Source organism: Neovison vison, chromosome 7, assembly GCF_020171115.1.
Source record: "Neovison vison isolate M4711 chromosome 7, ASM_NN_V1, whole genome shotgun sequence".
Taxonomy (NCBI): domain Eukaryota; kingdom Metazoa; phylum Chordata; class Mammalia; order Carnivora; family Mustelidae; genus Neogale; species Neogale vison.
The window spans coordinates 199292832-199319694 of NC_058097.1; the positions used below are offsets into that span (position 1 = coordinate 199292832).

The 26863-nt window shown below is 56.6% G+C and overlaps 1 protein-coding gene across 1 annotated transcript in view; it reads right to left on the minus strand.

Moving 5' to 3' along the window:
* MACROD1 (mono-ADP ribosylhydrolase 1) overlaps window positions 1-19499 on the minus strand; it is a 141307-nt gene extending 121808 nt beyond the window's left edge. The window contains 5 exon segments of the mRNA XM_044259548.1: window positions 7678-7794; window positions 8330-8431; window positions 19093-19180; window positions 19183-19266; window positions 19268-19499. Coding sequence (XP_044115483.1) covers window positions 7678-7794; window positions 8330-8431; window positions 19093-19180; window positions 19183-19266; window positions 19268-19396 — 520 coding nt within the window. The 5' untranslated portion in view covers window positions 19397-19499.
* Window positions 19500-26863: the final 7364 nt, after the last annotated feature.

A 26863-nucleotide genomic window follows, 5' to 3' on the forward strand; every position in this document is an offset into this window, starting at 1 on the left:
AATTTCAAAACACACACATTCCCACAAGCTCCGGCCTCCTCAGCTCAGTGCTCAGGATCGAGAGCGCGCTGGGAACACAGGCAGGCACACAGGTGCGGGCGCTGGGGCCAGCCAGCCTCAAGGACAGGGAGGAGCCGCTCGGCAGAGGGTGGGTGGGCAATGGAGCCCTGACATGTGTCTCCTGACCTTGTGTCTGTCCTGATGGGGAGAAAAAAGACAGGGAGGAAGGGCCCAGCTCTGGGAGTCAGGGAGGGCTGCTTTGCCACTTTCCTGCTGTGTGACTCTGAGCAGGTCACTGTCCCCCTCTGGGCTTAAGATACGCTCCCATTTTCCTGTCCAAGCCTGCAAATGCCTTGAGGGCAGGCACCGGGTCATACCGAGACTCACAGAGAGCTGGGAACCTCACAAGCAGGCCGCACTGTGTACTCACATGCAAAATAGACCCCCCTTCCCTTCCACCCTGGCATCTGTGACCAGCCATAAGGGGCCGAGTGGTGTCCGGGCTGGGGTGGGAGGAGGAGGCCCGGGGGGGGGTCCCTGGCACATCTAATCCCTCCCTCTGTCTGACCCACTCTCCAAGGCATTCAAATAGTCATTTATTCAACACACTTTCATTGAAACTCAGGACAAAGGGTCACCGGGTCCAGGGTGCATGGCCTGCCTTCGTGCTCCCTGTGGAAGGACAGGAAAGATCTGGCTCATACACAGGAGACTTGGCAGAAGACCCTGGGGTAGAAGGAGCTTTCCAGGGTCCTTGAGTCCTGCTCACTGGCCAAGCTCAGCTCGCTGGACCAGGCCCTGTGAGTCCTCAAGGGAATCTCAATAATTCAGGAGGGATCCATCATTTATGAATTTATGTAACCGCTTCTCGACCTTGTGGAGATAAGCCGCCCTCCTCTTCCAGTGGTGGAAATTAGGCCTTGGCACTGTCTCACGTGTTCTGAGGAGGGGGCCAACTGGACCTCAGGCCTCCCTGCTGGCCTTCCGATCCGCTCTGCCCCTCACTCCAGACTAGAAGCAGAGGGAGCTTCTGAGAAAGAGGGAGCTTCTAAGCATCCCCCTCAAACCCCAAGTCTGAAAGGTGAGGGTTTGGTTCCTGGCTCGGTCTTTTACCAGCACTAGGGCCCCTTCGGAGCCTCAATTTCCTCGTCTGTAAAATGGGGCAAATACTAGTTCCTGCCTCAGAAATGAGGTGATGTGGGGGGGCAGCCCCTGGCTCAGACACTGAATAACAAGCCACCCCCAGCCTCAAACCAGAGGTTCCAGGGGGTGAGTCCGGAGTGGGTACAGGGGCTGGGAAACAGGTCCAGCACGCAGACCTCAGGAGCCCACAGCCCACAGGTGACAACGCACCTCTTTGACCTGAAGAGAAAAGGGAACAAAGATGAGGTATTTCCACCCCCCCTCAAAAATACTAGGATTTCCAGGGCGCCTGGGTGGCTCAGTGGGTTAAGCCTCTGCCTTCAGCTCAGGTCATGATCTCAGAGTCCTGGGATCGAGCCCCACATCGGGCTCCCTGCTCGCAGGGAACCTACTTCTCCCTCTCCTCCCTGCTCATGCTCTCCCTCTCTCTCACAAAAATAGATAAAATCTTAAAAAAAAAAAAAAAAAAAAAGAGGATAACCTGGAAGCTCTAGGGTCTGGCAAATCTCCCCTTGCAGCACCACTACTGGTTAGCTGTGTGGCATTAAGCAAGTTACTTCACATCTCTGAGCCTCAGTTTCCCCCACTGGCACTGTGGGCTAATGTAATAATACCAGGAGGCCAGGAGAGGTGGCATGGGAGTGTGTACAGCCTGGCCCTGGAAGGAGACCCTCACCCAGGACTGGCCAAGGCTCGTTCCAAATCCTTCGGAGCTTCCCCAAGCGCCTCCCACAGGCCCTGCCTCATCCCTCCCTGCAAGGGCTCCCCCCGCTCTGCCCCTGGAATGCCTTCTTCCAACTTCTGACTCAACGTCCCCCTTCTTTTGTTGTTGTTGTTTTGAAGATTAATTTACTTATTTGAGAGAGAAAGAGAGAGAGAGAGTGTATGTGTGCACATGAGCAGGGGGAGGGGCAGAGGGAGAGAAAGAGAATCTCAAGCTGACCCCCGATGAGTGCAGAGACCGGTGTAGGGCCCCCGAGATCTTGGCCTGAGCCGAAACTAAGAGTTGGCCGCCCAACTGACTGAATCACCCAAGTGCCCTCACCCCGCCTTTTTTTTTTTTTTTTTTAAGATTTATTCATTTATTGTAGAGGGAGAGAGAGAGAGTCGGCGCTCCGCTCTCAGCACAAGTACCGCCTCCATTTTGCCTCCTCCAGGCAGCCTTCCTGTCTCCCCCACTCTGCAGGCAGGACTCCCAGTCCTCATGTACTTTGCTGTTCTTCTCCATTCACGGGTCTCAACCTCACAGTGGGCATTCCAGAGTGAGTCTTTTATAGCCCAGGGCCTAGCCTGATGCCTGGCGCAAAACAGGCCCGCCAAACGGGTTCGCCGAATGAAGGAGAGGCCGCACACCGGTTCAAATCCCGCCGCAGTCACCTGCCCTGGTCTGATCACTGAGAACCTACCTGCCTCAAGGATGCCTCGAGGTCAGCGTCACAGGGTGGGCGCTGAGGGAGGGGTGGGTTCTCACCGTGTGCCCCCAGGGGCCTCAGGCCCAGCAAGAGCCCAGCTGCCCGCAGGCGGCCCATACCCGCCCCCCCCCCAACTGCAGAGAGGCTGCCGGCAAGCCTCAGCAAACACATTTAAATCCGAAGTGACAGATAAAGCGATTTACGGCGACAGTTTAGCGTCAGCTCACTTCCCACAAGGCAGCCAGCGTCCCTCAGCCCCTCCTGCTCGCTAGTCCATCAAGGCGGTCTCTAAATCACGGACTCCCAGCGGTGGCCCAGGGACGGCTGGGGCTGGGCTCCTCGGGGGGGGGGGGGGGGGCCCAGACAGCAGAGGAAGGAAGGAGGCGAGCACCGGGCTGGCTCCCGAGGAGGAGGGGGCGAGGAGAGGCTGGCAGATTTTCACAAATCAAAGACCAAGACTTAGGGAAACAGAGTGCCACTTCACGCCTTATTTTAAATAAGTAAGTGGCTTCAAAACTCCCAGCGAGGCCAGCTTGTCGCCGTGAAACATGGCTCCCCACCCGTTCTGCACGTCCTGGCGTGCCCGCCTAGGCCCCTCAAAGGCCTCGCTGACCTGCCTTGCCTCGCGCCACCTCCTGGCAGAATTAATTGGTCCCTGCGGCGTCGCATGCCACTTTGTTCAGACCTCGCTCCCAGGGCTTTGTCACATTATATTCTACTTAGCTGCTCTCGCACTTGACTTCCTGATAACAATTTACTAGGGGCTCGCTGTGTGCCAGGCCCAGGGCCCAGCACGGGATGGGCCTGAATTCCTGGCGTCCTCACGCCCACCCTGGGTAGGGCCGAGGATGCTCCCTTTTTCAGATGAGGAAACAGGCTTGGAGCCGCCTGGCTGGAGGCCACCAGGCCACCATCAGGAATGCTGGGATTCCAATCGGCCCCTGGTCTCTGTGCCATAGCCCTGACTCGCCGGCCAGAGATGGCTTCAAAGGGAAAGATTCCTTCTGTCCTCACAAAGTCTCACATCCATCCCTGCTCTGTCCCGTTATGCCCTGAAGGCCAAAGTCAGCAGTGGGACCCTGGGGCTGGCCAAGAATGGGGGTCTTTCTTTGTGTTGAGACATGTCCTGCCCGGGGCTCAGCAGTCTGCAGAAAACTAGGGACCCACAGGCACAGGCCTGGTGAGCTGGGAACCTCAAGGGCAAGGAAGTGGTCCAGTCAAGGTCATCCCCACCCCCCCACCCTGTCCATGGCAATGAGAAGATGGAAGCATTCCACAAGCTGAGGCACCCCCCTCCCCAGGTGGAGACCCACAGATCCCAGACCTGAGCTGTCTCTGGCGGAGGTGCCAGGCACGGCTGGCCCCAGACACTGCCTGAGGGGGGCGTCATAGGCCAACCTGCAGGGACAGCCCTTGAGAATCTTCTGCTCCAGAACCGGGGGCTGCAGGGGGCTCCCCGGTTTATCTTGCCAGCATGGCAGCCCGATTTAATTAAGATGGATGCAGCGTGCCCCCGTGGGTAGGAGCCATGGCTGGCTACCAGATGGCGGGAGCCTGACACTCTCTGGGTACTGCCCGAGCAAGCAGCCTGGGCAGCAGCCCGTGAAAACACAGCCAAGGTGGGCCTGAGGCTGCCTGTGCCATACCCGGGTGCTTGGGGAGGCCTGATCCTACCCATGTGACCTCCAGCCCTGCCACCCACCTGCCCGGCACTCCTCCACAGCACTCTCTGCCCCAGCGGCCCTCCACATACTACACAACATACTTCTCATCACAACACCCACACCCACCATCACAGACACCACCACAGTACAAACGCTCCAATCGTGTCTCAAATACCAACAGAGTGGGGTAAAAAGCAGGCCTGGACTTCAAAAGCCAGAGGACCGGCTGGTAAACAGCCTGGTCGCCCCAAGTCCTGACAGGGGCCCTGGGCAGAGTGGCTCAGTGGGCAGGGAAGGAAGCAAGCAGGCCCCTGCCAACCCCAATGCGTGGGAAGGAAGCCTGCAGAGAGGAGGGAGACACCCCAAGCCCACAGCTCTGCAGGATGGTGGGAGTTCTGGGGATCCCAACCACCGCCCCCCTGCCCCGTTTTACCTCGCAGGTCCCTCCCTGCTCCCCTGTCGCTGCTGGAGGGAGGCCCAGCCAGCGATAGCACCTTCCTGCCCTGCCCAGCCCCACCCCCAACCAGTACACAGGGACAAAAGAGACACCCTCCCCACTACCGCCCCCCACGCAAAATCCAGAAAGTCCAAAGCTGACCTCAAGTCCCCAGCCCAGTCCTACCCACACCGCACCCCACGGGACCAACACTGGCCTTAGCTTCAAAAATAAAAATGTAAAAACTCCCACCCCGCTATAATTGCTCGCTCCTTTTCCCCATTGTGGTGGCTCCGCGGTCGGCGCTGAGAAGCAATTATTCATGGCTAATGATTATAATCAAGTCAAATAGAATTTAATGGACACGTATTCTCTTCCTGCTTGAAACTTTACATATGAATTAAGCACATATGGGTTTCACGAGGCACAGACCAGATTTATGCAGCCCCGAAAAGCCCCACGTTGCCGCGACTTTTATTCTGCTAATAAACAGGCTGATTTACGGGCGCCGCCGGGTGCAGAAACCGCGATCTCTGCCGCCCCCTGGTGGGCGGCAGGCCCGGGCTGAGCCAAGGCCGTGGCGAGGGGGAGGGGCCAGGGAGGAAACCAGAGGACTCTGTGTTGGGGGGAGGGGCTCCAGGCCAAGACTACCAAGGACCCCTGCGGTCTGAATAGTGGCAAGGCCCCGGGGAACACCGGTGCCAGGAAAAGATCTTCGGGAGGACCCAGAGGGGAGGCCGGCTGTGTGCAGGAGCCCCCCATGCGGAGCCTGCCTCAGACATTCCCTGGGGTTCCACACCGGTTCTGGGTACCCCCTGCCATGAGACTCTAGAAAAAAGGGAGACCCCAGGAAAACATTCCAAGAAGTGCTGAATAAACTGAGGCAAGCAGGGAGAGATGAAAGCTGCTTCTCGGCAAGAGGCACCCAGGCTCCCTTGGCATTCCTGGGACAGGGTTGATACCCTGGATGATGACTGGGGCATGGATTCTAGCAGCAATGAATGACAGAGGCAGGGGAAGAGGCCTCGGTTCATGCCGGGGTGGGGGGGGGGTGGGGGGGTGCACGAGCATCACAATTTACGCACTGGCACTGAGGTCCCTAATGCCCCTGGCAACCCAGCGAGGGGGCTGTCCACCATCCGCATCCTGCGGAAGGAGAGACGGGAGCCCAGGCACGTACACAGACGGGTCCCCAGAGAGATGCTGCGACCGCTCCCACCCCCAGCCCAGTGCCGCCGAATGCAGCCAGGACCAAAGTGCTATTTGGAGAGCGAGAGGGGCTGACAGCCACGGCACTCAGGAGCCTGGCCAGGCGCAAGGACACTTCAGAAGAGCCAGCAATCACACCCACAGCTCCACAGGCAGCCTTCGGAGCCCCCGCCCTGCTCCTACTGACACACGACCTTGGTCTCCATCCCTCCCTCCTGGCCTGTCAACTACCCGCCCAGCTGGGAAGGGGCTGATAAGATGCCCCACGTTTCCCTGCAGCCACTTTGCCGCTCATCAAGTAAACTATAGGCAGGGGATCCTCTCCTCCCCTCGCCCCTGACCCTCAAAGCCACAGGCATGCAGCAAAGCAGATCCACAGGCCTGCAGGGTGGAATCCTCAGCCACTGCTCCAAGGCTTGGTCCTCACACCCCAGACCAGCCCTCCTGGGGCCAGACAGCAAGAGGGCCCTTCTCCTCCGGGCCACTAAGCCATCTGCCAACCCAAAGTGGTTTGTCTCAACCTCACATCTCCCCAGTTGGAAGTGCAGGCCTGCTAGCAGCCACCCCCCCACCCCGTCCTACTGGCCCCAAGAGAAACACAGCAGGAGCACCAGCAGAAACCCAAGGGGGATCGAGCTCCCTCTACCCTAAGTCGGGACTCCTGCCTTTGTGTCACTGGTCACCTGTGCGCCAAGACGGGCAATGGGGGGGAAGGGGACACCTGTGTGACCGCACAAACAGGCAGAGACATGCAGAGCCAGAAACACAACCCGGATCACGACAAGCAGGCCTGGGGCAGGCCGAGCGGCTCTGTCTCCCCAGGTCCCACAAACCCAGCCCCTTACCAGGAGGAACATCAGCTCCGCCAGGTCCCAGGGGCACTCGACAACAACAGGACAGGTCTTCCCCTAGCCAGCACTGCGGTCAGACACAATGGTCACCAGGAAAAGGACAAGGAGGAGGAGATCTGAGATGCTCCTGGGGGAGAGGGGGCAGGTGCTGAGACTGCACAGGTGGGGAGGTGGCAGCAAAACGAGGTTTCCCAGAATAAGAGGCTCTGCCCACGTCTCCAGACGTTTCTCTATGGAAGCTCCTCTCCGTGAAGCTTGGTAAGCAGGCGAGCAAGGGCTGGGGTTCAGCCTCCATGGGCCCTTGTCCCACGAACCGCCTGTGTACCGGGTGGACTTGATGTCCCTTGACACCCACTCTTGACCTTGGCCAGACAACCGCAGTCTGGGAAGAGAGCACCCATCTTCCTTCCGCCCCCAGGAGGGGAGAGAAGAGGTTCGTCCACTCATCACAGTAAACTGCCAAGCCAGCCGGAGCCCCGACAAGAAGCTGAGCCTTGGGCACCAGGGCCTCTGCCCCAACCTTTCCCTTGACAAACCCCCTGGCCTGTGCCAGGTCTGCAGGGGGGGCATGGCAGGCAGGAGGCAGAGGAGGGGGAGTGGCGGTGGGGCGTCTGCAGCCCCTGGGGTCAAACCGCCCTGTTCTGGCCTCCGCCTTCCTGGCAGGGCAGCCCGGCACAGTTCCAGCCACGCTCTCTTCCTTCCTGGCCGCTAATGGGTCTCCGAGCAGCAAGGCAGCTCGGCCAAGGCGCCCCCGACATAGCAGGTCAGGGTTTCAAGGGAAAGGAGTCTGTGCAGCCAACAGGATGCGCTCCTGTGGCGCCAGCACGCCCTCCGCCTCCAGCTGCCCGAGCCTCGCTGGAGCCAGGTGGCGTCCCCCCATGCCTGGCTCAGCAGACTGGAGCAAAGGTGACAAGGCGGCCACCCAGGTCCCTGGCTCAGGCCGGCCAGACGCCCCCACTCACCGGCGTTGACGATGGCGTCCACCTCCAGCTTGGTGATGTCGCCTCGGAACAGGGAAATCTTCTCGTTGAGCTGCTTGTCCTTCTTGTACTTGGGCTCCTCCACCTTCGCGGTCACCCCTGGACCAGCAGAGGCCGAGGGACGGGGGTCAGAGAGAGGCCCTCACTGCACAGTGACCTCCATCCGCCCCCCTCCACCTCCAGAGGCAGGGGACTGGTGACACGGGCACTGGCCATCCGCAATGATCACGCACCTCTCGCTCGAGGCACACCCGTGGTCGCCTTGAACCTTCCCGAGGTTAAGCACAGGCACGGGATTAATGTCACCCAACCCCATTCTACAGACATGGAAACTGAGGCCTAGGCAGATGAAGTAACTCGCTCTGGGTGATGGGCTGTCAGGCCTGCAGTGTGCAGGACTTCCCACAACTGTGAGGTCGGGGCTCCCAGACTCAGTTTACCCAACAGTACAATGGGGATAAAAACCGAACCCTCCTCAGACCCGGTTCGTAACTGAAGTGCCCCCCACACAGCAAGCGCCCTGTGCGTGCTGCTGCCATTCTTCTTGGTGTGGTCGGTATGAGGCACCCGCCACACGGGGCTGATGAGGCCACCCACCAAATGGCCACCTGCCCCTCCCTGGCGCAGGGCCTACCTTTCGCCGTCTCTTTCCAGGTCGGGATCTTCTTCAGCCTGATGAAGTCCCTGCAGAAGTAATGTTCCTCCCGCTGTTTGTCACTCAGGCCCTTCAGAAACGCTGTAGGGGTAGGATGAGGCAGGCAGGAATGAGCGTCAAGACGGGCAGGGAGAAGGGCGGTCCAGGGGGCTTCTCTCCTGCCCCTGTGTCTCTCCCCTCCTCACCCGGACTCTCTCCTCATCCGAGGATGTGAGCCGGCCCTCCACGTCCACCCTTCCCACAGGCACATTATGGGGTGGGGGAGATTGGAGCTAGGAGGCCCCTAGACCATCCGGCCCGGCCCTCTTTGTTCAGGAGAGAAACTGAGGCCCAGGGAGACAGAGGGCCTCTCTCGGGTACCACAGACCTGAGTTCAGAATGCAACTCTGCCCCTTTCCGGATGTGTCCGCACCTCTGGGTCCCTGATTCCTTCGTTTATAGGCTGGGGATTAAGAGGCCCCTTACGGAGTAACTTCGCGCTGACTCAGTGCACATAAGGAAAACAGGCGGGTGGCACTGGACGAATTACATTCCCAGTTACATCCTCAATGGGTGATGTCATCACCATGGTTATTTGTAGGCAGCAGGACACGTGGGACAGGACAAACATCCTCAAAGAGCCGAAGAACCAGGCAGATCTGGTGCCTGTTCACAGTGTCCCCCCCTGCCCCTCAGCACTGGCAGAGAGGTCCCCACAGATGCCCAGCTGGCTTCTCCCAGTGTGCGCCAAGGGAGCAGCGAGAATTGTCTCCATCTTACAGATGAGGACATGGTCACACAGCTGGTGAGTGGGGAGCCAGCCCCCCCACCATCTGCTCACAGACTCTGGGTCCACCAGACCTGGTGTCCTTGCTCTAGCCCTGCTCCCTGGGCCTGGTCTTCCTTTTGGGTGGCCCAGGGACCCCTTCCAAGGTTTCCCAGGTGCACCGAGGTCCAGGCTTCTGGCTCGAGGGCTCCCTCTGCCGGCCTGAGGCCACCAGGCACCCGGGCTCTCGGCCTGGCCTTGGGCTACCCTAGACCACACGCTCCCCAGATAGAGCGGCCCTCACTGACCCCTTGTTGGGGGGCGGGTGACAAACAGCAAAGGCCACACTCAAGGAACTCAGAAAGCATCAGAAAATGTGCAGAGGTCGGGGGGAGCAATTAGGGGGCTCGGTGGAAGAGAAAGGGTTTGCCTCCTGGAGTCTTCTGTGGAAAAGACCTCAAAGGGCAGATGTTCAAGACCGGTGGGTCCTCCACACATGCCCTCCATCTCACAGAAGCCAGTCCATCCAAAGCCTCTGTCCCTCCAGGGTGCACGAGGAGCAGGGAAAGGGCCCGGCTCACAGTCCAGCTCAGATTTATGGTTGGCATGATTCTAAAAGGCTCGCAGCATCCCAAATCTGCTTCAGCTGGGGCTCAGGCCAGAATTCCACGTTCTGGCAGCCGCTTCCGACCCTCTTCCACAAACGCCTACGACGCGCGAGTCCTGCATACGGTACAAGGACGTAACACTCACTGAGGCAGACGTGGTCCTGGCCCCTGGGAACCCACAATCCAGCAGAGGACACGGAGGCTGAGCAGGCCAGCGGCCAAGCTCCGGGGACGCGCAGGGGGCGGGAGGGGAGGCAGCAGCAACAGCCGGCCTGGGGCTTCTTCAGTGAGACTCCGAAGAGTAATGGGAGGTAGCCGGGGCAGGGAAAGGTGCTTGACCACCTGAACAGTATGTTCAAGGTCATGGGTGAGTGAAACTCAGGGCGTGGGGCAGAGGGCGGGCACTGGGGGCTGTGACGCTGTGAGGGGGTGGGGCCCACTGCGCAGTCGCCAAGGCTGTTGAGAACTGACTTCATCCCAGGGGCACCTGAATCAGAGCAAAGATGCTTTCACAGGGGCGCTGGGGCGGCTCAGCTAAGCATCTGCCTTCGGCTCAGGTCATGATCCTGGGACCCTGGGGTCGAGCCCCACATTGGGCTCCCTGCTCAGCGGGGAGCCTGCTTCTCCTTCTCCCTCTACTGCTCAGCCTGCTTGTGCTCTCTTGCTCTGTCAAATAAATAAATAAAAATCTTTAAGATTAAAATCTCTCCCCACCCATGGGGAGCCTGGGTGGCTCAGTGGGTTGAGCCGATGCCTTCGGCTCAGGTCATGGTCTCAGGGTCCTGGGATCGAGTCCCGCATCGGGCTCTCTGCTCGGCAGGGAGCCTGCTTCCCTTCCTCTCTCTCTCTGCCTGCCTCTCTGCCTACTTGTGATCTCTCTCTGTCAAATAAATAAATAAAATCTTTAAAAAAAAAAAAAAAGATTAAAATCTCTCCCCACCCATGGGGAGCCTGGGTGGCTCAGTGGGTTGAGCCGATGCCTTCGGCTCAGGTCATGATCTCAGGGTCCTGGGATCGAGTCCCGCATCGGGCTCTCTGCTCAGCAGGGAGCCTGCTTCCTTTCCTCTCTCTCTGCCTGCCTGCCTCTCTGTCTACTTGTGATCTCTCTCGGTCAAATAAATAAATAAATAAATCTTTAAAAAAACAAAAACAAAAACAACTCTCCCCACCCCAAGCAGCGCCACTTTCATTCTAAGAGGCCAAGGTACCCAGTGCGGATGGTCCCCTCTGTCACTAGTGTGTCCTGAGGCTCACAGCCCATCTCCCTGCTCCCCTTTCTCAAGAGGCTACCTTCCCCACTGGACACGTGACCCCACGTACACTCTGAGTAACAGGCCAAAGGCTCTTTTCTTTGTGTGCTGGGGAGAGTGCTGGTATCTGTTAAGCGCTCAAGTACTTCTCCAAGCCTTGACTACCCGCTTCCGTAAAGTGGGAGTAAAGGGAGCTCCCTCTGGCTCTAAATGAGAAACAGAACAGGCTTCCCTGGGTACCTAGCGAAGCTGGCGGGCGAGGAACAGACTCGGGAGGGGAGGCCCGGCTCCCTGCAGCCCCTGCCTGTCCAGGGCCTGGCCAAGCAGGGGGGTGGCGGGACCGCTTGCTGGAGGAGGTACCTCTAGCTTCTCTGCCCTCCCCCAGAGGCTGCAAACCGCTGGAGAAAAACCTCATCACCAAACAGCAGGCTCCCTCTAAATTCCCTATCCCCTCCCCTGGCGGCCCCCCTTCCCTGCTTGGGAAGTTCTTCCCCTCGACCTTCTCCCCTTTCCCAAGCCCCCCCCCCCAATTGTCTTCCAGATGCTACCTCCTCCTGCCAACTGGGAATCCAAGCCTGGCTCGCCCTCCCTCAGCCCAGGCTGCTGCTCACCTTCCAGGGGACTCACTCCTCAAACACCCTCTCATGCCCCCTCTGTGTCTCAAGGTCATAAAGCCTCCCTCAATCATGGATTCCACACTCCCGCAGCTGTGGCCTCCTCTCTCCCTCCCCCACTGCCCCCACTTTCTCCCTCCTTCCCATGCTCCCCCAAGCCCTCACCAGCCTGGCCCCAGCTCTCCACCAAGGCCAAGGTCAGAGACAACACACGGCCCCTGTAGCCCTCTGCAGTGTCCCTTCTGTCCTCCCTGTGCACTCAGCAACCCACCCCCCATCTCCCCCCTCAAGACCTTACCTCTCCTGGATCCCACCCCTCTTCACTGGCCCTCCTGTCTCCTTGCTGCCTCCCTTTCCTTAGTCTATACCCTCTGCCTCATCCTGACATCAACCCCAAGCATTGCAAACCCTCCTTCAGCTAATGGTCCAGGGCGCTACACCACCAGCCCCTCAGCTCTCAGCCGGGCATCAGGCATGGGCTCCTCAAGGCCCACTGCCTGCTCTCAACCTCAGACTTCCTCGTGTGCAAAACTGAACTTCCAACTCCTTTCCCCATATGTGTTTTTTTTCTCTCCTTCGTTCTTCCGCTTCTCAATGAACAGCCCCAGATTCTGCTAGAACCCCAAAATGAGGGGGGTCCTTTCTCTTAGTCTCCTGGTTCCATCCATCTGTAGGCTGTCGGATTTATCCCCACGATACCCCCAAAACCAAGCCTTCAGCTCTTCCCGGATAGGGGCCAAGCCATGATGACTCCCTAGCACCACCCAGAAGGCTTCTACCCGCCGTGGACTCCCCATGTCCGCCCAATAGTCTGTTCCTCACTCAGCAGCCCAGGAATCTTTGGGGCAGAATTCTATTTAAAGCTGTTGAAAGCTCAGTTCAAAGTCCAAGCCCTTAGCGAGGCCCACGTGGATCCCTGCGGTTCCGCCTCCTCTCCTCTATTTGCCTCCCCACAAACTAGCTCTCCCTCCTACACCTCTGCAGCCGTGGCACATCACTCACCTTTCAGATCGTCCCACAGCCAGGCCATTCCCTGCCTCAGGGCCTTTGTACCTGCCACTGCTCTGGCCTGACCTTCCTTTACAGGCCTTCCCCACTCTCAGAGTAGTCCCTCCCCTACCAGCTATACTTTATTCCTCACTTGACCTTGGCTTCCTGGGGATCAGGGTGTTTACGTTGGATGCCCACCATCTGGCACAGTGCATGGCATGTGTGGGCGTCCATGGGTGTCTGCAGGATGAATGACTGAGCTGAGACCCAAGCGTTGGGGGCATGTCTGCCAAGAGAACAGAGTCGTCCACGGGGAGGAGACAGAAGCCCTGAGGTAGGAGAGAGCATGTGAGTGGGGAAATGGAGAGAAATCAAGAACGGCCAGACCAGAGAGCAAAAGCAGGCTGTGGCAGCCACCTCGACTTGTGGCCTGTCTGAGGAACGGAGCCTGGGGAAGGAACGTCCTGCTGTGGTTTCGATCCCTCTTGCTCTTTGGTCCCACTAGGGTTGGGCTCACCAGCTCCTGACATCACGTTCCTGGGCAGGTCACTTGCCCTCTCTGAGCCTCAGTGTCCGCATCTCTAGAAGAGGGACCAGGCAGGCCTGCCCTGAATGAGAAGGGACTGCCAGGTTATCTCGCAGCTGCACGGGGCGGATACGCGGTCCTTCCTGCAAGCAAAGACTCGGAGGGCAAAGCGAAACAAGACCAAACTGGGGGAGAGGACTTGCCTTTTGCAACCTGGAGGCATAAGTAGGTAGAGGAGCTTTTTGAATTGTTTCGGTGCCCATATTTGTCATCTTGCACAGTTGAGACCAAAGATATGTGTCCGAACCCAGGGCCAGAAAGTGAACATGCCTGCCAAGACGCCGCAGGGGCTGGCCAGTCCGCACCCAGGCCAACCCCACAGGATTCCCGTGTGCAGAGTCCCTCCAGCTGAGTAAGCCCCAGGTACCCCACGGGACTAGTCCGGGGGTCCTGGAAATGGCTAGAGTCCCCTAGCAGACGCCATCTGGCAGAGGGCAGCACCCTGCCTTCCAGAAGAAACAGAGGTATGTCCCGGCCACAGGCAAGCCAAGAGGGGACCCAGCCCAAGACTCCCTCCTGCCCTGTCCTCCCTAAGATCTGAGGGCTGATTTGAGTGGCCCACAGCCCGCACAGCCCCCTCTCTCCAGCAAAGTCCAAAAGACGGCTCCACTTCCCCGAGCGGGAAGACAGCCAGAACTTCTGGCTCTGTTACCAGCCGACTGGCGCTGACCTTGGGGACATCTGTCAGCCTGTCCCTTCCAGTTCATGGTCCCCGGGCACACATCCCTTGAAGCCAGCATGTGGGGCGCCGTGACCTTATCTCCAGAGCAAGGTCGAGGCCCGACTGACCCCTGAGGAGCGACACACTGCACGGGTCTCTGAGTTATGGGGCGGGAGAAGCCAATTCTGATTCTTCCTGGCTCCAAGGAACCGAGGGCCGTCCTCATCACCTCGGCTCCATCTGTCAGACAGGCCCCACGTGTTTACAACATTTTCTCCCTCCTCTTGCCAGAAGGACAGATGTAGAGTTAGAGCACAGGCGAGTTTTATTTTTCTTATAAAAGATGTAAAACATACGTTTTAATTTTCTTTCCTTTCTGGAAAGGCGAGAGTATTTCACAGCTCAGTGAGACAGGAGTTGTAAAAAGATGTTTGCAGTAAATTTTGATGGGGTGGCCTGACCCTGGACGAAGCTTCCAGCGGCTCCCGGGCACGAAAGCCGAGCTGGAGGAAGCAGGCTGCGCCAGAACCATAAAGCACACCGGGCGAACGGGAATTCAATGATGTGTTTTAAGAAGTCTTTATGGCACTTTGCTAGACGGTGTTCAGAAAGGTGAGAGCAGCCTGGCACGGAAGGAGCCCCCCCGCCCCCCGGAGACGGCTGCGTGGACTGGGCTGATAGCAGCGGGGCTCTGGGAACACAGCAGCAGGGGCATTAATTACCGGGACTCATGGCACCCCCCGAGACCAGAGTCTCATCCAAGTCCACGGCCCGAGCCACGGGGAGACAGAGCATGAAGCACCTCGGAGCTTTTCTCCTCTCCCTAGGCACCCCTGCCTCCGCCCGCACTGGGGCGCACCAAGGCTGCCTCCCCAGAATTCAGGTGGGAGAAGACCCCGCCCCCCAGTTCCCAGGTGAGTCTGCAAGTTTCCCCGGTTCAGTAATCAAATCAGAGAAATCATCCGCTCCACATGAAACCCCACAGGGGCTGGAATGAGTCCTTATCACTGCCTGGTGCAAAGGGAAGCTGGAATGCAGGAGACCTAGTCCGTAGCACTGGGGAGAGGAAACGTGGCTCAGGATATGCAGGTCATGGGCTCCGGCATCTGAGACCATGAGGGAGACAAGCTTATACAAGCCCCATGTTGCTGTGGCCCAAAACAGGGCAGAGAGAGGACGGAGATCCGAGGGGTGACAAGAAAGGGGGTCACTGGGAACCCTTGGTACACCATGGACCCTTTTATACATAATGGTTTCATAATGGTTTCACTATGTATACATAATGGTTTCTGGTGTGATCCCAGCACAACCTGCAAATCAGGTGCCCGTTGTCCCATTTCACAGATGAGGAAACTGAGGCTCAGGGAGCAGGGAAGCAGCGGTGTGGGGCTGGCCCAAGGCTGATGGCACCAATCCCGTGCTCTTCTTAGCAGACAGCTCTGCCCCCCACTGCAGGTCAGAAGGAGGGTCTATGGCTTCCCCTGCAGTGACACAGCCCCTATACGCCCCCAGTGCCCTACCTTAAGACCCCTCACATCCAACTGCCTTTAGAGTGTGACGGTTTCCGCAGCCTTGTGACAAAAAGGCACCCCCTGCGGGGATAAGGAGGCTTCCCATCACTGAAACAACTGGAGATAGAATTCTCTGGCCAGTAAAATCAGATACTTCAGAGATCTCCCCAAAGGACTGATGGGCTCTTACCCAGGAAGATCCAGCCTGGTGGTATTTACTTACCCAGAGGGAGAATGGGTCTATGGGTGTGGCCAGTCTGCTTAAGAGGGAGAAAGGGAATGCCTCGGGTAAGGCAGAACTGGGCCATGTGTCCAGAGGACTCACTGGGCCAGGAGCTGAGGCACTCTGCACCCAGAACCCAGCGCAGGCACTCAACAGCATAGAGACTGAACTACTGAGCAAACACCCAAGGAAGGGGATCCTGGGTGGGTGGGTCCACGCCCTGCAGGGAAGCTTGCCCAGCCTGCCCAGGGCGGTGGGAACCGCTTCCAAAATCACTCAGCCAGCTCTGCAACTGAAAACACATGCTGCCCAGTGAACTTGGGACTATGATCTGGCTTCCACGAGAGGAGGCCCTGCCCAGGCACACTTTCCAGACCCACCACCATATTTCCCACCACAGCTGCCCATCAACCTTCCCACCTACATCAAGGCTCTTGTGAGTTTGGTGACTGTGTGCCAGTCTTTGAGACATGATGATCCCAGTCACAGACAGGCATTTGGAGGCCTGGGTAGATCCCCAAGAGAAAGGCGAGCACATGTCCATCAAAGACATGGAGAGGAATAATTCCAGCAGTTTTATTCCCAACAGCCTCGAACTGGAAAGCAAAATGCCCGTCAACAGGAGAACGGGTACACAAAACGTGGTGTATCGGTACCATGGAATGTCAGACGTAAGGCGGCAAACTGTCAGTACACGGCCCAGCCATGAGCAGAGGGTGTACCGGGACACACTGCATGCCTCTGTTCGTATGAAGGTCGAGAAGTAGTAAGAGGTACTGATTGCAAAGGGGCTAAAGGAGCCTTCTAAGGTGTTGGCAACCTACTGACCACAACTGGGTATTAAGGTAAAAATACACTGACCATATGTTCACCTGAGGTCTGTCCACTTAGACCGGAAGCTCAAAGTTTAAACCGAACAGAAGGAAGAAAACTATGCGGGGTCTTCAAGGACCAAAGCGTAGACCCCAGTCAGAAGCAGGGTCCAGCTGACGCAGCTCCCCAGCGCGCAGTTTTAAAAATATGCCCCCAGGGGCGCCTGGGTGGCTCAGTTGGTTAAAGCCTCTGCCTTCAGCTCAGGTCATGATCCCACAGTCCTGGGATCTAGGCCCGCATCGGGCTCTCTGCTCAGTGGGGAGCCTGCTTCCCCCCCCACCCCCACTGCCTGCCTCTCTGCCTACTTGTGATCTCTGTCAAATAAATGAATAAAATCTTAAAAAAAAAAAAAAATGCCCCCAACTCCTTGATCTTTTTCCCTTCCAAAGGTGGAGACTCATTTCCCTCCCCTTGAATGTGGGCCAGACTCCAAGATGCCCTTCGAAGCCCCAGCACAAAGCAGAAGAGTCGGCGTCGGACTTGAAAGACTAGGTCACAAAAAGGCACTGTGGCTTCTGGGTTGGTCTCTGGGGGAAACTGCCTGCCATGTCGTAAGGACAGTCAAGCAGCCCAGCGGAGAGACCCCAGGGTGGTGTGTCTGAGGCCTTTCCCCAGAGCCACTCCACGGGAGGGCGCCCCCCAGCCAACACCGACAGAGCCACCCACCCCCCAAGCTACTCGTAGGTTCCTGACGCTCAGAGACTAGGAGGTAAGAAACGTTTGCTGTCCCAAGCCTTTGAATTTGGGGGTAATCGGTTACTCTGTAATAGATCACTGAAACACACAGAGCACGCTGACAAGCCTGCTGGGGTCCTCACACCGGATCACACCGGATCACCCCGACAAGCCTGCTGGGGTCTTCACACCCAAGGTCGCCGCTCCTCACACCGTCCCTGACCGGATCCTGGAGCTCAAGCAGCCCCATCTGCCACGGTTTCTTCACAGCTTTGGCCTTCGCCTAGCACCGGCCCACTGGCTTGACCACATTTTCAACTGTTTCCTACCCCTAGCAAAGAAGCCCCTTGAGGGCAGGGACCCTGCCTGTCACTCACAGCACCAGAACGGTGCTGGCCACACCGAAGGCGCTCAGTAGATGAACGAGGGGCGCCCGGCTGGCTTGATCTCAGGGTCGTGAGTTTGAGCCCCCTGTACGGATTACTTCAAAATAAATAGACTTAAAGAAACGGATGAATGGATGGAAATCCCAGCTCCAAGCAGAGGCACCCCAGCAGCCTGGGAATCCCTGGCCTGTCAGCTTCACAAGGTCTGGAAGTTTTCAGGGCCATCAAGGAACGGGAGAAGGCGGGGAGCTGATCCTAGAAACGTGACTGATCCAGGAGCCAGGGGCTGGGCCCCCTGCCTCCCTAGCTCTCTTTCTCACCAAGCTGGCTTGCTGCCCCTGACAGAGAAGGGGAGGCAGGTTCCCTGCGGGGACAGTCCCCCTGCCAGGAATCTCAGCCAGCCCCCTCACTCCCTGCCCTAACTAGGGCTCTAGGGCCAGGGCTGAGGCCATGACAGACAACTCTGTGTGCGCGCTGAGCCAAGCCAAGGGCTTTCTGCCTGCACTTGAAGATCCCAGTGGAAGAACACAATTCAGGACAGAAGGAAAGTCATCTTGAACTCCACCTCTAGTTCAGAGGAGGCCTTCCCTTTAACCCCACCCTCCCCCGCCGCCCCAGACCTACCTTCCGTGCTCCATTGGCTGTACCCACTCGGCCACAAAGGCCCAGCCAATGAGCCTTCTCCCCTGTGCTTTTGAAAGGGGATCCAGCCAGCAATGGTTACAAGAGCTCTGGGAGCAGGCTCTGAAGGGCAGGGGCAGCTGGCTGAGCTTCGGGCCAGACTACTTGGGGCGCTGCAGCAGGCTGGATTCCCTGTTCTGTGTGAGGGCCCAGGGTCCGGCCCTGGGACTCATGCGGGACCAGGACTCATGACCCGTCCCAGAGTGGGAGGAAATGGCTTGATTCCTGGGGGCGCAGGGTGTCACCGTTCTCACAGACAGAATGCCCCGTCTCAGCCCTGTTCCCCAGCCCTGTGTCCCCCCAGGAGGGGCAGAAACTCTTCACAAGTGGCCAGAGGCCAGGGATGAGGGCAAAAGGGCATTGGATGACCGGCCCAGAGAGTCAGGCCCTCAGGGTAAGGGTAGGTGGAGGTGGGAGCAGCCTGCCGAGAGAGGCCGCTCTGTGGGGCTGTCTGATCCTACCAGGTGGAGACACCAGACCCAGAACTGTCCCCTCAGTCCATTTCCCGCCACTCTGCCTAAAATGCCACCACTTGAGAAACCACAGTGCACAAAGCATGGGGAATTCAGGAGTCTAACATCAGCTCTGCCAAAACTCTCAGTGACCTTGGCTTCTCAGATCAGTTTCCCTCCGGTGCAAGGGAGTAAGGTGGCAGGTCCTAGATGACCCCTGGGGGTGCCCTGGGACCCGTGCGGGCGGGGTAAGGTCGTCCTCCCCACACTGCCCCGTAGGGGACCTGCCCTCGGTCCCCTCGGACGGAGTGAAGTGGTTTGCGGGGCTGGGTACACTGGGGGCGTGGCTGCCACTGGAGGGGTCCATCCCAGGGCGTCAGGGCGTCTCTCGGGTGGAAGGCGGTGCTGGTGGGGGTTCTGTCCAGCCGGGCAAGGCCCACGTGGGGCCGCCCTCGCCCCCTCGCGCCCCCCTCCTGCTTACACTTACATTTTGCCTCCTTCCAGTCGGTGGAGGTGCTCAGGTCCACCTTCGCCGCCATGGCCAGGGGGGCCCAGGTGCGCACCCCGGCGCTCCTCTCCGCCCCACTGCCGCCGCCCCCCAAGCCCCAACTCCCGCTGGGGTCCGCGCGCCGGGGCTGTCCGCGCCCAGGGACGCCGGGGGGACCGCACGCGGTGCTGCGGGTCCGCGTGGCCCCCGCGTAGGGGCCGGACCAGGGGCGCGGGACGCAGAGCAGCTGCCCCGCCGCGCGCAGCTGTGCCAGGCGGCCGGACACTTGGCTCCTCAGGGACATGTGCAGGCGGCGCGGGGCGGCTCCCCGCCCACTTGGACTCTATTTACGGGGCTGGGAGTCTCTCCCTGATCCGCTCGGGACCGAGCGGCGTGTGCTGGCGGCGACCGGCTCCGTGTCGGCGGGCCGCGCGGCCAGAAACCCCGAGCGCGCCGCTGGGCACCCTGGAACTTGTAGTCCCGGCCGCCGGATGGGCCCCCGCACTCCTATACACACGTGCGCGCCCCAGCCGGGCTCTGCCCGCTCCCCGGCGCCGGGATCGCGTAGGGCGAGAGGCTCCTGCTTCTTTGAGGGTCGCGCGGCCGCCAGGCGCCCGCTCGGGGCTCGCCGCCAACCTCCCGGTGTGGAGAGCCGCCCTCCCCGCCGCGCGGCCCTGGCCCGCCTCTGCCCTCCGTCCCCGGCGCTCGGCGCTCGGTACCGAACTCGGACAGCCGGGCGCCGCGCGCCACCCCGCAACCCGATCCCGCCCCCAGTCCCCACGAGCCGCGGTCCCTCCCGGCCGCCCGGCCCCCGGGAGCGGACAAGCCGCGCGAACGGGTACGTCCGGTTCGGCGACTTTCCCCAGGGAGCTGATTCCCGGGGGTGGGCGGGGATGCGACTGGAAGCAAGGGTGCACACCGTGGAAGGCAGAAAATGTGAGTTCCAGGAGGCGTTCTGTTCGGGTGGAACAACGGGCGTCATTTTTTTTCTTTTTCTTTTTTTTTTTCTAATTCTTTATGGAGACTCTGAAGATAGATTTTTAAGTATAAGTTTGCTTATGTGTTTCTACACTGTCAACATTATTTGAGAAATATAATAGTGAACATTTTTATAATCTGAGGAGGAGCCAGGGTCCCGGAGAAGATTCCAGTACCAGCTTGCCACCCTGGGGTACACAGGCCGCTTGAGGTGCACTTCTTTTTTTTTTTTTTTTTTTAAGATTTTATTTATTTATTTGACAGATAGAGATCACAAGTAGGCAGAGAGGCAGGCAGAGAGACAGGAGGGGGGAAGCAGGCTCCCCCCTGTGCAGAGAGCCCGATGTGGGGCTTGATCTCAGGACCCTGAGATCACAACCTGAGCTGAAGGCAGAGGCTTTAACCCACTGAGCCACCACCCAGGCGCCCCCCAAGGTGCACTTCTTGAGCTATAAATTAAAAAGAAGATGGGCGCGCCTGGGTGGCTCCTGGGTTGAGCGTCTGTCCTTCTATCCAGTGGTGATCCAGGAGTCCTGGGATTGAGCTCCCCCAAAGCCCCCGTGCAGCTCCCTACTCAGGGAGCCTGCTTCTCCCTCTGCAGCTCCCCATAATGGTGCTCTCTCCCTCTCTCTCTCAAATAAGTTATAAATTAAGATCTTTAAAATAAATAAATAAAAAGACAGGGTTTAGGTCAGGATGTGGTAGTCAGGCCCTCAGGATGAACGAACGTGTGGGTGACCTCAGCACTTGCCACTTCTCCCGTACTCAGCCTTGCCAGCTACAACTGGGACAGCAGCCGTGTGCAGGGCCCTGGGTACCAGGGGGCACTGAACTAAGCCCTCTGCTTGCATTTGCTGTACCTTCCTGAGCTCGTGATGTGTTCCCAACGGCCAGGTGAGGCTGTGGGAACCAGCTGGAGGTCAACAACAGCACCTGTGAGGGTCAGAGCCCAGACTGAGGCCTGGTAGTTTGGTTCTTATCTGTGTTCTGGAAAGCACTGTGCCTGAAGCATGTAGGTGACCTGGTGTGTGTTCTCTTGTTGCTGTAACAAGTTACTGCAAATGTGGTGGCTTCCACTCCACAAATGCATTACCTTGATGTTCTGTAGGACAGATGTCTGACAGGGGTCTCTTGGGGCTAAAATCAAGGGGTCAATAAGGCTCCGTTCCCTTCTGGAGGTTCTTTCTGGCCTTTTCCAGCTTCCAGAGACACCCACGCTCCTTGGTTCATGGCACCCTTTTTCCATCTTCAAAACCAGCAATGTTGCATCTCCCCCAACAATTCTTCCATTAGTGGCCCCTTGCCTCTGACTCTCCTCTGCTTCTCTGACCATTTTCAAGGACCCTGGTAATTATGCTGCCCCCGCCGGGATCATCGTGACAGCCTCCCTGTTTAAAGTCTACTGATGAGTGACATTAGCTCCATCTGGAACCTTGATTCCTCTTTGCTATGCAATGTAACATATTCGCAGGCTCCCAGGACGAAGATGCAGACACCTGTAGGGAGCCGTTATTCTGCCTACTGTACCCCTCCTTGTCAAGGTCTGGGGAGGAGGATGCAGGGAGAGACAGGGGCCCCCGCCATGGAAAGTCTTGGTGCCAATTGGGAGGCTGCCTTTCTGCACAGAGGCTGAAATCCACATCCCCCAGAGCCAGGCCTTTGAAACCCCTTTGCACACTCTGGACATCTGTACAGTCCTTCTGATTCTTTTGCTGGGATTCAGCTCTGTTCTTACCTGGCAGCCAGAAGAAAGAAGGTTCCAGCTCACAGCCCTCCACTATCTAGTCTAACAGAGGCCTGAGCCCCACACACAGTTGGATGTGGGCAGGGAGGCACAGCTCTGACTGGGCAAGGCAAAACCTCCTCATAGAGTTTGAGCCAGATCTTTTGAAAAAGGTAAAATATTGCCAGGTTCCAAAGGTGTGTGTGTGAGTGGGTCAGAGACACTCCAGGCAGAGAGACACCCAGAAGCAAAGGCATGGTGGCCTGGGGAGTGCCAAATCTTCTAGCAAGGGCTACAGCATCGTCGGAGACAGTGAGCTGAGGAATTCTAATGTTGCAGGGGGCTCTTGTGCAGAGAAAAGCTACCTACTGCTGCTTGTGTTTAAATGAATACTGTATTTATTAAACTTATAAATTAAAGGAAGAACTAGTTTTTCTTAAACATCCAAGTGCAACTTGCAAATCTAGTTTTCTATTTATAAATCTGCTAATTTTTGTATAAAAATAAGAACAATTACTTTCACTTATTCTTTGATGCATATTTAATTAACTCATAGGTTCAACAGATTAAATTCTAAAAATGAATGCCAATTACAAACTTAGGTAATTAAATTCCCTAATAGATTTTAAACTACATGTTACAGAGATGAGATAGCTGGTCTTCTCAAACACCTTGAACTCAACATCCTACAGGCATTTTTTTCTTTTTTGTTCCTTTTTCTTTACAAACAGGGAGGAAGTGGGGGAGTGGTGAGGACACTCTCGCCACGCACCTTACTCTGTCCTCCCCAACCAAGCATATTATTTCCTAATCAGGTAAGCAATTTTTAAAAAGATCTTGTTCATTTATGTATTTGACGGGGGGGGGGACACAAGCAAGGGGAGCAGCAGGCAGAAGGAGAGGGAGAAGCAGGCTCAGCAGGAAGCCCAATGTGGCGCTCGATCTGGGGACCCTGGGATCATGACCTGAGCCAAAGGCAGTGTCTACTTAACCAACTGAGCCCCCCAGGCGCCCCAGCTAAGCAGTTCTTCTATGCTAATAGGTTACACTTGTAAATATGATCAGTCGATTCTCTTAAATGTTCCCAGGCTGTTTATAGACTTAGATCCTTTTACACTGTCTCAGTTGTCTGTTGCTGCATAATAAACTACTGAAAACTTACTTACTGACTTGGAATAATAACCAGGGCATGGAGTCAGCCATTTGGTCTGGGATAAGCTGGAAGTTTCATCTGCTGGTCTTGCCTGGGTCACTCCAGTGGCAGGCATCTGACCCCCTGCCTGGGGCCGGGGGCCCTGGGATTGCCTCAGTCCCACGACTGGCAGTTGGTGCTGGCTGTCAGCCAGGCCCCTGAGTTCTGCTCCACGGGCCCCTCATCCTCCCCTAGGCTTGACGGGGGCAGCTTCACAGCAGGCCGGTCTCAAGGACCCGCTGCAAGAGAGTGACCCCAGAGGCTGCCCCCCTGCCTCCTGAGGCCTGACTCCGAAGTCATCCATCACTACCACCAAATTCTGTCGTTTGACACGGGGTCACAAGGTCAGCCCAGATTCGAGGGCGGGAAGAAAGAGACTGGATCTCTTAATGGGAGAAGCAGCCAAATCTCATTGCAAAGACAGCGTGCAGGGGTGGGAGGAATTATTACAGCCATTTTATCTAATTAAATCCATAAATCGGGGGCGCCTGTCTGGCTCAGTTGGAAGTGCGTGCAACTCTCGATCTTGGGGTTGTGAGTTTGAGTCCCACACTGGGTGTGAGATGACTCTAAAAAAAAACAAAAAAAACACAAATCAAATAGGACAGATTGATTTAAATGTCTCAAAACCTTAAGCAAACACTACTATTAGGATAATGTCACAAAACTTATTCCTAGGGCGCCTGGATGGCTCAGTGGGTTAAGCCGCTGCCTTCGGCTCAGGTCATGATCTCAGGGTCCTGGGATCGAGTCCCATATTGGGACTCTCTGCTGAGCAGAGAGCCTGCTTCCTCCTCTCTCTGCCTGCCTCTCTGCCTACTTATGATCTCTCTGTCAAATAAATAAATAAAATCTTAAAAAAAAAAAAAAAAAACTTATTCCTACCCCAGTACCAAGATTCTGGGTTTGCTTTGCAGGTTTCCACACCTTTCAGGGTTGCGAAACCGCCAAAGGAGCAGATTCCATCACAGCGGGGCCAGGGGTGCGATGAGATTTGGGACCACAATATGGTGAGGGGTTTCCTGCTCCTGGTCTGAGATTTTCAGAGCAGAGCGAGACCCAGAAGAATTCTGCCAGGTCTAAAGGGACCCCCAGGGACGCCTGTGTGACTCAGTGGGTTAAAGTGTCTGCCTTGGGCTAGGGTCATGATCCCAGGGTCCTGGGATGGAGCCCCCCCCATCATCAGCTCAGCAGGGAGCCTGCTTCTCTTTCTCTCTTTCTCTGCCTGCCTCTCTGCCTGCTTGTGATCTCTGTCAAATAAATAAATAAAATCTTAAAAAAAGGGGGGGGAACCCCCAAACCCATTCTTCTCTCCAGGAGCCGAATTGCAGAGCCCAGCGCATCCCTGTTTCCTGAGAATCTCTCAGTGTTCAACTTGACCCCATTGTAGCAGGACACCTTCCTTCTTTTTGTTGTTTCAACGCAGGTGCACTAGTCCCTGTGCCTCCGAGGTCCCCCGAAGGTCTTCACTATGCGATCGCCATTTTGAGCGTCCCTCCACCCAGGCTGTAATGCAGTCTTCATATTTGACCTTATCACCTGCCTGTATTCCATTCTACGGTTTGTGTCATGGGCCAGTATCGTCCAGTCATTATAACGGGAAGCGTGAAAGGAAGAGTGGTTTAGGAGGTCCTAAGCATCGGTGGCGCCTAACTGTAAGTCACCGCCCTGGGCGGCAGAGGGCGCCCCCTTTCCTTGCTTCCTCCCGGGGCGGGTCTGAGGACCAAGTTGGGGATCCCGGGAGGACTGCTGGGCCTGCCCAGGGAAAGGGCCCTGGCGTGGCCGGCATTGGCTGTCCCTCCTCTGACTTCAGAGAAGGCCTTGGAAGAAAGTGGACGTTCAGGGGATACTTAGCTGGAAGTATATAAAAGCCTCGAATAGTGGGGCACCTGGGTGGCTCAGTGGGTTAAAGTCTCTGCCTTTAGCCAGGTCATGATCTCAGGCTCTTGGGAGCCACATCGGGCTCCTTGCTCAGCAGGGAGTCTGCTTCTCCTCTGTCTCTGCCTGTGCTGCTCTGCCTACTTGTGATCTCTCTCTCTGTGTCAAATAAGTAAATAATATCTTTAAAAAAAAAAAAGCCTCGAATAGTATTGTTGATAAGTTTTTGTTCCAAGATTTTATTTTTATTTGTTTATATTTATTTTTAAGCGATCTCTAACACAACCCGCGAGATCAAGAGTCTCTGGCTCCGCAGATTGAGCCAGCCGGGTGCCCTGATTGGGACAAAGTCAAACGACACAATGAATCATGGTTATGAGCAGAATCCTCTTCCCCCCAGATTCTTAGGTGGAAGTCCCGACTTTGGGTCCTCGGGATCTGACTGCATTCAGAGAGAGGGTCTCCGAACAGGTGACTGATAAAAACCGAGGCTGTTAGGGTGAGCCCTCACCAGTCTAAGTGGTGCCCCTGTAAGGAGGAAGTTGGACACGCAGAGACGCAAGGACCATGTGAGGACACAGCAAGAAGGCGGCCATCTGCAAGCCAAGGCCAGAGGCCCTGGAGAAAACTAGATCTGCCAACACCCTGATTTTGGACTTGCAGAACTGTGAGAAAATAAATGTCTGTTGTTTAAGCCACCGATTCCATAGGATTTATGTATAGCTGTCCTGGCAAGCTCATACAACACCCTCTCCCCAGCCCTAATCCGCGGAAGTATGCATCGGTTTTGGTACTGGCTGTGCATTCTTCTAGATTCTTCCCGAGCATTTATAATCATAAGTGAAGAAATACACATACAATTTCTTTCTTTCTTTTTTACAAAAATAGGATTTGGCCACAGACACCGTTCCACAGCTAACTTTCTTCATTCCATAGGACATCATGGGCATGTTTCCCTGTCATTATCTACCCAAGCCTTCTTTTCTTTCAAATTAAATCAAATTACATTTAAACTCAATTAATTAACATGCAGTGTATAGTTCGGAGGTAGAGGTCAATGATTCACCAGTTGCATACAATACCCAGTGCTCATGCCATGACGTGCCCCCCTTAATGCCCATCCCCCAGCCACCCAACTCCAACCCACTTCGCCACCAGCAATGGTTTGTTTCCTAGAGTTAAGAGTCTATTATGGATGGGGCGCCTGGATGGCTCAGTGGGTTAAAGCCTCTGCCTTCGGCTCAGGTCATGATCCCAGGGTCCTGGGATCGAGCCCCGCATCAGGCTCTCTGCTCCGTGGGGAGCCTGCTTCCTCCTCTCTCTGCCTGCCTCTCTGCTTACCTGTGATTTCTCTCTGTCAAATAAGTAAATAAAATCTTTAAAAAAAAAAAAAAAAGAGTAACTCTTATGGTCTCTCTCTCTCTCTTTGTCTAATTTCTTTTTCCCTTTCTTCCCCTATGATCCTCCATTTTGTTTTTTAAATTCCACATATGAGGGGCGCCTGGGTGGCTCAGTGGGTTAAGCCGCTGCCTTTGGCTTGGGTCATGATCTCAGGGTCCTGGAATCGAAACCCGCATCGGGCTCTCTGCTCAGCAGGGAGCCTGCTTCCTCCTCTCTGCATGCCTCTCTGCCTACTTGTGATCTCTCTCTGTCAAATAAATAAATAAAATCTTAAAAAAAAAATTCCACATATGAAAGGTGCGTTATTGAGCATCTGCTTTCGGCTCAGGTCATGGTTCTAGAGTCCTGGGATCGAGCCCCGCACCAGGCTCCCTGCTCCACTGGAAGACTGCTTCTCCCTCTCCCTCTGCCGCTCCCCCTGCTTTTGCTCCTCTCTCCCTGTGTCTCTCTCTGTCAAGTAAATAAATAAAATCTTTAAAAATAATTCCACATGGGGCACCTGGGTGGCTCAGTGGGTTAAAGCCTCTGCCTTCCGCTCAGGTCATGATCTCAGGGTCCTGGGATCGAGCCCCGCATCGGGCTCTCTGCTCAGCAGGGAG